This window comes from Pristiophorus japonicus, chromosome 4 (assembly GCF_044704955.1).
Source record: "Pristiophorus japonicus isolate sPriJap1 chromosome 4, sPriJap1.hap1, whole genome shotgun sequence".
NCBI lineage: Eukaryota > Metazoa > Chordata > Chondrichthyes > Pristiophoridae > Pristiophorus > Pristiophorus japonicus.
The window spans coordinates 277,843,774-277,854,762 of record NC_091980.1 but is presented as its reverse complement, the minus strand read 5'-3'; the positions used below and the strand labels follow the sequence as shown (position 1 = coordinate 277,854,762).

Genomic DNA, 10,989 nt, shown 5'->3' with positions numbered 1-10,989 from the left:
AATCTCCTTCCCCCCCCCCAATCTCCTCCCCCCCCCCCCACAATCTCCTTCCCCCCCCCACACTCCTCCTTCCCCCCCCACCCACACTCTCCTTCCCCCCCCCACACTCTCCTTCCCCCCCCACAATCTCCTTTCCCCCCCCCCACAATCTCCTTTCCCCCCCCCCCACAATCTCCTTTCCCCCCCCCCCACAATCTCCTTTCCCCCCCCCCACAATCTCCTTTCCCCCCCCCACAATCTCCTTCCCCCCCCCCCCACAATCTCCTTCCCCCCCTCCCCACAATCTCCTTCCCCCCCCCCCCCCACAATCTCCTTCCCCCCCCCCCCCCCCTCCCCCACAATCTCCTTCCCTCGGGCACAGGGAGTGGGGAGGGGCGGGGGCGGGGGTGGGGAGGGAAGGAGGAGGGGAGGGAGGTCTTTCGGCCAGGGTTAGGAGTGGCACCGGGCACAGGGAGTGGGGTGGGGCGGGGGTGGGGGGAATAGACTTTTGGCATACACACTTTAATAATTTAATGTTGGAATGCTGCTTCAATGTGCAAGGTGCTTGTGCAGGTTGCTATGAGCTGGCCGGAATGTATTGTATGTTTCACTTTGCAGCCTCGGCCCGCAGTGTGTCCCTCGTCACCCTGGCAACCCGCTCTTTTTGGCGCAGGTCTTGGGCTCCACCCCCAAAGCTAAAGGACAAGCTAGGCAATGCCAAAATCAACAATTCAAATGGGGAAAGTGGGATGATTTTCTTTTGGTGTAGTTGGGCCTCTTCAAGTACGCCAAAAAACGGCTTTGGGGAAAATTGACCCCTAGGACTGGAGAAAGTGTACTAATTGTTGTAGAAAGTGGTTTGTTACAAAACCATACGTGAGTAATAGAGAAGTATTTTAATACAAAAACAATGGGAACTGGTGGTCACAGACAGCTGTCAGTTCCTCAGGAGCTTGGCTGAAATTGAAACTCACTATGTTGGAGGGAGTTATGAATGTAAGCAAATATCTTACAAGTTTGTTGTTTAATACAGTGGTGCCTTCTCTCTCGTCCCATGATATTATTGTGATCAGGACCCCTTTACATGGAAACTATGGATTTGTTTTAATAGCAAGATGGAAAAGGGACAACATCTGCTCCACTGCATTGTGCTCCTGCACATAGGGAGTTTCTTGTATGGGCTTTTATAAGTTGGTTTTAAATGAAAATCATGCAGTACCATATATATGTTTTTTAATTTTAGTTTGGGCAAATTATTTTTTACTACTGAGACATTAATTAACTGGTACTCTTGTGCTCTGCACGCTAGAACTTTCTCCTTAATCCCTTCACTTTACTAATATTTTATCGTCCTTTAAAGGCCCTTCTCAAAACCCACCTGCCAGTCATTCTTAATTTCTTCCACTACAGCTTGGTATCTATTTCCACTTATGAAGCATTTTTTTTTACATTAAAGACACTATATAAATGCATGTTATTTTGCAGCAACTTTGATTAATTAATGAAAGTCCTGTTTCTGTTCTTGCCCAACAGTTCTGGCATTTTGTAACTTAATTACATTATCCTGTTAATATAATCTCCTTTTTGTTGTCAGCCAAACTTTGGTGCCTCCTTGCATATCTTGAAAGTGGAAATTGGTGGTGATGCCCAAACAACAGGTAGGAACCCTGTCTCTCAAAGTCAAACAACTTGACTCTGAAATGCACTGATTAAAAGATTATAGTGGTTGAATTTCCATCGGGGTTTTCCCGATTGTCCACTGTAACATGGAAGATCTGCCGAATAATGGCACTTACGCCATTTCTATAAGGTTTCTGCAGTTCTTCTGCCAAAGTTGGCCGGCGATGGGGAGAGCCCCTGCAGAAATTCAACCCCGTAGAATTTAAATCTTGTATACAGGCATTAGGACAAAAAAACTATTTGGTAGATCTTATGTTTTGGTTGTTGTATCTCCAGTTTTTGCAATGCCAGTCAATTTTCCATGGCATTGCACTTGGTAGTTGAGACCATGTGCAGAATTCAGGTCAAGCGGGCTTAGAGTTTGGGAAATTGAATTGGAGTAAAAAGGGGAGGGAGGAAGGAGACAGTTGGAAGAGTGCAGGATAGGCAGAGAGAGATAGAGGAGAAAGGTGAGGGGTCAGGGGAGGAAGGAACGAGATGGGGAGGCAGAGGAGAAAATGGTTGAAATTTGTGGTCAGTACATGGCGGGGGAGGGGTTTATTAATGTGAACAAAAGTTGTAGAGCTGTTGCAGATTATCGACCATGGAGGTAGGTTGTGACAGTTTATAGGTTATGTGGTTATGTGGGATGGTGGTTGCTTCAGCAACTGCTATACCTTTGATCATTTTCCTTTGATGATGGTTTCCTCCTGATCGCTCTCCTGCATTCAAGCTAGAGACTTATGGCAACTATTTTCTTGCGCAATGATCTGTTCTTTGACAGCAGCAGTTTTGAAGGACTTCTGCTTCACTGTGTGCCCATTTCCCCATCCATAGTTGTCGTTTTTATAAAAATACTCCAGTGCATGTCTACCAGTAGGAATCAAATTGATTTGAAAGAAACAATTTCACTTTTGTTTTCTTTTTAAATGGAAGAAAATCCAAAATGCAGTTGTTATTTTCTCCTCTATTCAACTAGGAGGCCGTGATCTTTCTATCACTGGCACTCTATCTCGTGTGCTCTGTCTCTCTCTTGCTCACGTTCCTTGTTTCGCTTTCATTCTCTCTCAATTAATCATCTCTTCCTATATCTATTTAAAGCAAAGAGTTCATGAGGCTTACTCAGGATAGCGGTAGGGGCTGTCACGGTACATTAGGTGGCGCCCAATTGTTTTGAATCTGTCACATTTATGTTGCCATCGACTGTTGCAGTATCTTTGGAATTGTGAGACAACTAACATTTTAATGTACAACATATATTTGCATAATTTTATAATTAAATATACAGAATGATTCACAAGGGGTAGTTTCTTTCTTCCTTTACAGATGGGACAGAACCTTCGCACATGCACTATGAAAATGATGAAAATTATTTCCGAGGATATGAGTGGTGGCTGATGAAAGAAGCAAAGAAAAGGAATCCTAATATTAAATTAATAGGTATGTGTTTAACAGCTGTACTCCTCAACTGTTCAATCCTTTTGTTCTGCAATTTACTTATTCAATGTTTTATCTTTCTGTGTAGATAGTAAAGGCCAGCAGATTTTCAGTACCATGCCCATGTTGCAGTTCTTCATGTATGAACCTAGACAATGAGTATTGTTAAACTATTTATTATGGAAGTCATTATGGCTAAGCCCATTGCTGTACTTACTGATGTCCACTGCCATACACCTTCGTGCCGAGTCTGTTGAACACCAATTAGCAGTTCTAGCTATTTTATTTTGTCCCCTCTCCCCTCCCCTCCACACCGGCTCTTCTCAATCCAGCAATACTAAGGCCAATTGTAACATCCCAACTGTTGTGTGGCTGAGAACAGCAAACTCAACATAACTGGGAATTGATCCTGGAACCTTCTCATCTATGTGGATTAGTGCTAAATCAGGTGGTGTCTTTAGACTTCAGAATTTTTTGTAAAACTAGATCTTTCTAGTGATTACTTTGCACATCCTAGTTGAGGAAGTGGGGCTGCCTGGCGTATGTATGACAGTGACAACCATGTACAATATGACTGAAGAGCAAAAGCTGTAGTATGCCCTGTTCTGTACACGTTAAGGGGGAAAAACTGCCCCTCGCCTCGATTGGGGGCGGTAACCTTCCGGGGGCAGGACTTTTATTGCTCGGCCCGGATGTCCCACCCCGAACGTGATATCGGGCCGTGCGCCCCTCAAAGAAAGCGGAGCGCTGTCTCAGGCACTCCACTTCCTTGGAGGGGCGTTCGCGGGACGGCAGCGCAGCGCTGAGGAGGCTTTAGTACTACAATTAAAGGGGAGGGCTGCTGCGCACTCTGCAGGCCCTTCAGTGGCCAGCCACTGGGCCACCAGGGAGGGGATCGACCGGGCCAGCAGTCCGGCACCCAAAATGGAGTGTTGGGCTGCATGATGGTGGCCTGGTCGACGCGAGGGCCACCATTGCATCGAATGGTGGCTTAGGGTGCTAAAGGCCACCCCTTTAAGGGGCGGACATCTGCTCGCGGTTCATGGGGCATTTTTTCCCACGGGGCGCAAGGGGGTCGGCGAGCACAGCAATAACGTCATCGCCGGTTGTGGACTGGCCCGGGGTGCGGTACTTCCGGCATAGCGCCCCCCCCCCCCCCCCAAACCGCTGTGGAAATTTATTTCCCCTCCCCCGGGCAAAAGCGCCATTGTCCTCGTTGGTATCCCTCTGTGGCATTAATGAGGCTATAAAATAGGCCAATTTTGGTCCCTAAGTATTTGTAACATACTGTTCTGTTGTAATAATCATCTAAAGTTGACTCCCATTGAAGCTTGCTTTTTTGTAATTACTAACTCTATTAGTAATGAATAGTTGTGCAAGTTATATGGTCTGTGATTATTATTGGTATTGGTTAACCTTTCCTGTGATATATCATGGTGCACACATAGTTTTAAAAGAAAATAAAAATTAGGTGATTAATTTGTAAAGCTTTTGAATAGAGTATCTCTGAATGGCATTTGTCTGTTCGAAGAATCAGTTAAGGTTGTACATTCATGTGATATTCTGTACCTGGCGCTAATGATAGATGTAAATTGTAACAAAGATAAGACTTCTACAACCAGATGAAGGTAGCAATCGTCTAAAAATACAACTTAAAAATGGTTGAAATACATTCATATACTGCCTTATGTCAACAAAATATCTCAAAGCTCTTCACGCAATTGGAGTCAAGTGACTGGTATACTGTTCTATGCCAACAACATCCCATGAGTTGCAGTCAGATTAATGGCTGATTAAACAGATTTGTTTTGGTGATATTGTTTGAAGGAGGAATATTGGCTGGATTACATAGGATGGTTTGTTCCTCTTAAATAGTATGTGGGATTTTTAACATGCATTTGAACAGGCAGAAAGGATCTTGATTTAATATCTCATCTAAAGGATTTTGCTTCCAACAATGCACCAATTCCTTTGTACTGTACTGGAGTGATGGCCTAGATTATGTGCACAAGATATGGGACTTGAACCTAAAAATATCCCAACAGTGGATTGTCAAGGGGCTATAGGGGTGGAGGAGTTTAACACAATCACTAAGGAGGTGGTACTCAATAAGATAATGGGACTAAAGGCGGATAAATCCCCTGGAACTGATGGCTTGCATCCTAGGGTCTTAAGAGAAGTAGCAGCAGGGACAGTGAATGCATTGGTTGTAATTTACCAAAATGCCCTGGATTCTGGGGAGATCCCAGCAGATTGGAAAACTGCAAATGTAACGTCCCTATTTATAAAAAAAAAGGAGGCAGACAAAAAGCAAGAAACTATAGACCAGTTTGCCTGACATCTGTGGTTGGGAAAATGTTGGCGTCCATTATTAAAGAAAAAGTAGCAGGACATTTGGGAAAGCATAATTCAGTCAGGCAGAGTCAGCATGGATTTATGAAGGAGAGGTCATGTTTGACAAATTTGCTGGAATTCTTTGAGGATGTAATGAACAGGGCGGATAAAGGGGAACCTGTGGATGTGGTGTATTTGGACTTCCAGAAGGCATTTGACAAGGTGCCACATAAAAGGTTACTGCACAAGATAAAAGTTCACGGAGTTGTGGGTAATATATTAGCATGGATAGAGGAATAGAGGATTGGCTAACTAACAGAGAACAGAGACTTGGGATAAATGGTTCATTCTCTGGTTGGCAATCAGTAACTAGTGGGGTGCCGCAGGGATCAGTGCTGGGACCCCAACTATTTACAATCTATACTAACGACTTGGATGAAAGGATCAAGTATAACGTAGCCAAGTTTGCTGACGATATAAAGATGGGAGGAAAAGCAATGTGAGAGGAGAACCTACAAAAGGACATAGACAGGCTAAGTGAGTGGGCAAAAATTTGGCAGATGGAGTATAATGTTGGAAAGTGTGAGGTCATGCACTTTGGCAGAAAAAAATTGAAGAGCAAGTTATTATTTAAATGGAGAAAAATTGCAAAGTGCTGCAGTACAGCAGGACCTAGGGGTCCTCGTGCATGAAACACAAAAGGTTAGTATGCAGGTACAATAAATGACCAGAAAGGCCAATGGAATCTTGGCCTTAATTGCAAAGGGGGTGGAGTATAAAAGCAAGGAAGTCTTGCTACAGTTATACAGGGTATATTGGTGAAGCCACACCTGGAATACTGCGTACAGTTTTGGTTTCCATATTTAAGAAAGGATATACTTGCTTTGGAGGCAGTTCAGAGACGGTTCGCTAGGTTGATTCTGGAGATGAGGGGGTTGACTTATGAGGAAAGGTTGAGTAGGCTGGGCCTCTGCTCATTGGAATTCAGAAGAATGAGAGGTGATCATATTGAAACATAAAAGATTATGAGGGGGCTTGACAAGGTAGATGCAGAGAGGATGTTTCCACTGATAGGGGAGACTAGAACTAGGAGGCATAATCTTAGAATAAGGGGCCGCCCTTTTAAAACTGAGATGAGGAGGACTTTCTTCTCTCAGGGTTGTAAATCTGTGGAATTGGCTGCCTCATAGAGCTGTGGAAGCTGGGTCATTGAATAAATTTAAGACGGAGATAGACAGTTTCTTAACTGACAAGGGGTTATGGGGAGCGGGCAGGGAAGTGGACCTGAGTCCATGATCAGATCAGCCATGATCGTATTTGTCATATCTTTACAGAGCACACACACACAGCTCTTAAAATGGCAGGCTCTCTGTCCGGAAGCTACCGGAAAGAACTGGTTTAGTTTATTATAACTCTGCAGCGACAGTACACAATACATCCACATCCACAGTATGGAGCTACAAGCATTACAAGCTTACAGCACTTACAGACATCACACTTCTCCCTCCTTAATGAAAAAGCCATCATAACAAACATCATAAATAACTTCATTTTTATACATATTTACAAATTTAACTTTGCCACTTGTTTTCTGTTTCGAAGAGGATACTTTCGCTCTCGAACAGAACCTTCCAAACATGCTGTTGATTTCACACTCATTTGAGGCTCATCCTGAGGAACATTTTCCTCCATGGAATTTCCTTGATTTTCATTTGCACTCACTCTAACTTCAGGCTCTTTGTTTTCCTGACTCGGACGCAGACTTTCATTCTGATTCTCTCCTGGATTTGTTTCCAGTACATTGAATTTAGGATTTGCTATTGGTATATCAAAACTATCTGATGAGTCAGAAATAATTGAATCATTCCCACCTTCAACTCCTTCCATGTCTGTAGGTAAAATATGATCAATATGGACAAACCTAACCTGTCCATTATCAAACATCTTGACCAAATATGTGCGAGGACCACATATCTTCACCACTCTTCCTGGTAACCACTTTAACCATTTATGGTGATGGTTCTTCACTCTCCCCTTCTGGTTTAATTTCACACTTTCGAGCAAACACTCGTACTCTGTGCTTCTCTAGCCGTTTGAGAACTTCATTCAATATTTTATTATGAATTTGCCTATTTGGTGCTGAAATTAGTATGTCATCAAATAACATATTACTCCTTCGATACCTTGCAAAATCTGGTTCATCACCCCTTGGAATATGGCAGGGGCGGAAGACACTCCAAACGGTAGCCTATTAAATTGATATAGGCCTTGATGAGTGTTTATAGTCAAACATGACTTGGACTCCTCATCTAGTTCAAGCTGTAAGTAGGCATTCCTAAGATCCAGTTTTGAGAAGATCTGACCACCTGTCAGTGTTGTGAACAAATCTTCCATATTCGGCAGTGTATTCGGGACATTACCCTCTATAACCTGGTTTACGGTTACCTTATAATCACCACACAATGGGCCCAAGTTTCGGGCCACGCTTAGAACGGCGCAGCCCCAACCTGGACGCCCGTTTTTCGTGCCATAAAGTGCACCTAAAAAATACTTCCAGATTCCCCGGCTCCCTGCTGGTCTTCTGGCCCTCGGCGTGGCGCAGCACGAGCTGTGGGGGGCGGAGCTAGGTCCCTGCGCTGAAAACAGTGCCGGGACCTCTGCACATGCGCGCTACAGTGGGCGCGCATGTGCAGTAGCTCCAGGTGCCCAAAACTGTGTGGGAGGGCCCCTAGCCCTGGCCGAATGGCCTCACTGGGGCTGCGTGCATTTGATTGATTTATTGGTTGATTTATTGATGTTTTTATCATTTATTATTGATGATGGCTCTTTATTTGTAAAACTGAAGTGTTTAATGTTTGTAAACTTCCCTTTAACCCCCCCCCCCTCAATTCCCTACGCCTGATTTGTAACCTACGCCTGATTTTCTAAAGTGTAGACAAGGTTTTTCGAGCGTACAAAAATCTTCACTTACTCCATTCTAAGTTAGTTTGGAGTAAGTTTTCACTGCCGAAACTTTGAAAACAGGCGTAAGTGGCTGGACACGCCCCCTAGAAAAAAAAATTCTGTTCCAAAGTGAAACTGTTCTAACTGACTAGAACTGGAGCAAACTAAATGCCGAGAATTTGAATTTCTAAGATATTCCGTTCTACACCAGTTGCTCCAAAAAATCAGGAGCAACTGAGGCCGAAACTTGGGCCCAATCTTACTTTACCATCAGGCTTAGGTACAACAACAATAGGTGTAGCCCAATGACATCGATCTATCTTACAAATAATGTTCTCAGTCTCTAGTCTTTTGAGTTCTTGCTCAACTTTCTCTTTGAGTGCATATGGTATGGAACATGGCTTGTAGTAAACCGATCTAGCGTCCTTCTGTACCCTGACACTCGCCTTGAAGCCTTGGATCGGACTGCCCGTTTCACAGAACACCTTCGGATACTGTTTGATAACCTCATCCGTTGATGAAAATCTCGCTTCCACAGAGAAGATCTTACTCCAATCCAGCTTCAGTGAGTTTAACCAATTTCTTCCTAGTAAAGCAGTCTTGTCTCCTTTCACTATTATTAGAGGCAAGTTCTGAAATTGATCTTTATACTTCACCGGTACGGTGATACGGCCTACTACAGGAATTTTCTCTCCCGAGTAGCCTCGCAGCTCTATCTTGGATTTCTCCAGCTGGAAATCACGCAATTTGTTGTGATATAGTGACTCCGGTACTCCACTCACGGAGGCACCCGTGTCAATTTCCATTGGTATCTTGAATCCCGCAATATCTATGTGGATTTTGATGCTTTCCGAATCGCTGTCCGTTAACCTCGTGCTCCTGATGACGTGTAATTCTAACATCTCCTCGTCCTGCTGTTGTTCTTCCAAGCCATGCAGTCTCTTTGGATTACTACTCATAGCTTTGAACGCTGGACTCATAGCTTTAAAAACTGGTTTACCCTTCAGTCAGCATGCCTTTGCAAGATGCCCAGTCTTTCTGCAGAAGAAACACACTGCTTTCACGTATGGACAACTTTGAGCAATGTGTTGTCCCAGGCACCTATAGCACGATTTCGACGCTCTGGTAGAATTTCCAGTTTCTGAGACTTTCGGCCCTGGCCGCCTTTTACTTTGAACCTGCAGGTGATTTACCTCTGTTGACTGACGACAGTATCATTATTTAATTCTCGGGAATATTGTTCGGCCACGCTCATCAACCTCGCTGTCTGACAAGCAATCTCAAAAGTCAAGTCATCCATCATCAATAACTTCTTTCTGATCGCATAATTTTTCACCCCACAAACAAAACGATCCCATAATGCTCGGTTTTGAAAGTTTCCAACATTACAGTGCATCGATAGTTTTTTTTTTAATGCTATGATATTATTGATACTTTCATCAGCCTTTTGATTCCGAATCCCGAAACGATAACTTTCAGCAGTTTCTAACGGTTTGGTGTTATAGTGCTGTTCCAGCTTCGTTAAAATCTCTTTAAATGTTGTGTCCTTTGGCTCGTCAGGCACAAGCAGATTTACAAGGGTTTCATACAATGCTGGACCTGCCACTGTTAAGAAGATCGCTTTCTTACGTTCCAACAAAGCCTGGTTCTGGACTGCATTGTCTGGAACTTCAATTATGTTATTTGCAGTGAAATACATTTCTAGCCGATCCACATACGCTTTAAAACGTTCCTGGTCGTGTCTATATTCACCCAAATATCCGACTGCCATGTTTAATCTCTAGCTGTTCTCACCGTGTGCTGTAGTTTACCTCGGATTTTGTAGCTTTTTTTTCCAAAGACAGAAACTTCCAAAGTCTTCTGTCGGCTGGCTGAATCCTTCACCAATAAAATTTAAGCTTTAAACATCCGAAAAATCTCCATCCTCGGTCGCCAACTGTCATATCTTCACAGAGCACACACAGCTCTTAAGATGGCAGGCTTTCTGTCCGGAAGCTACCGGAAAGAACTGGTTCTGTTTATTATAATTCTGCAGATGCAGTACACAATACGTCCACATCCACAGTATGGAGCTACAAGCATTACGAGCTTACAGCACTTACAGACATCACAGTATTAAATGGCAGAGCAGGCTTGAGAGGCCATATGGCTTACTCCTGCTCCTATTTCTTATGTTCTTATAACTGTCTGACCCAACGATTAGAGTGAAATCCACTTGAGCTGACAATTTGCTATCAAATTGAAAATTCTGTAGTTGAAGATTAGATGGAGCTAATTGAAGGTTTATATTCGAGGTTACCTGCCTAAACCTCTCCGCCTCTCTACCTCTCTTTCCTCCTTTAAGATGTTTAATAAAACCTACCTCCTTGACCAAGCCTTTGGTCACCTGCACTAATTTTTCCTTATGTGGCTTGATGTCAATTTTTTTTTGTTTCCTAATATCCAGTGAAGCGCCTTGGGACATTTTATTATGTTAAAGGCGCTATATAAATACAAGGTGTTGTTGAGCTGTGTAAGAAGAGGAAATCTTCTTTTATACAATGTTTCTAAGCTAGTTGACTCTTAAATTACAGAATATCACTGTACCAGGTGTTCTCTATAATAAAGTCTTCTAGATAGAAATTAACACTTTGGATG

The 10,989-nt window shown here is 43.4% G+C and overlaps 1 protein-coding gene across 5 annotated transcripts in view; it reads left to right on the top strand.

The window, feature by feature from the left end:
- galcb (galactosylceramidase b) overlaps positions 1-10,989 on the top strand; it is an 89,909-nt gene that overhangs the window by 10,369 nt on the left and 68,551 nt on the right. For 3 of the 5 annotated variants that reach the window (XM_070879540.1, XM_070879541.1, XM_070879547.1), the window contains exons 3-4: positions 1,574-1,637; positions 2,965-3,078. In XM_070879540.1, the coding sequence (XP_070735641.1) occupies positions 1,574-1,637; positions 2,965-3,078 (178 nt within the window). Of the gene's footprint in view, positions 1-1,573; positions 1,638-2,945; positions 3,079-10,989 lie in introns of all 5 variants that reach the window. The other 2 variants (XM_070879542.1, XM_070879544.1) reach the window with 2 other exon arrangements.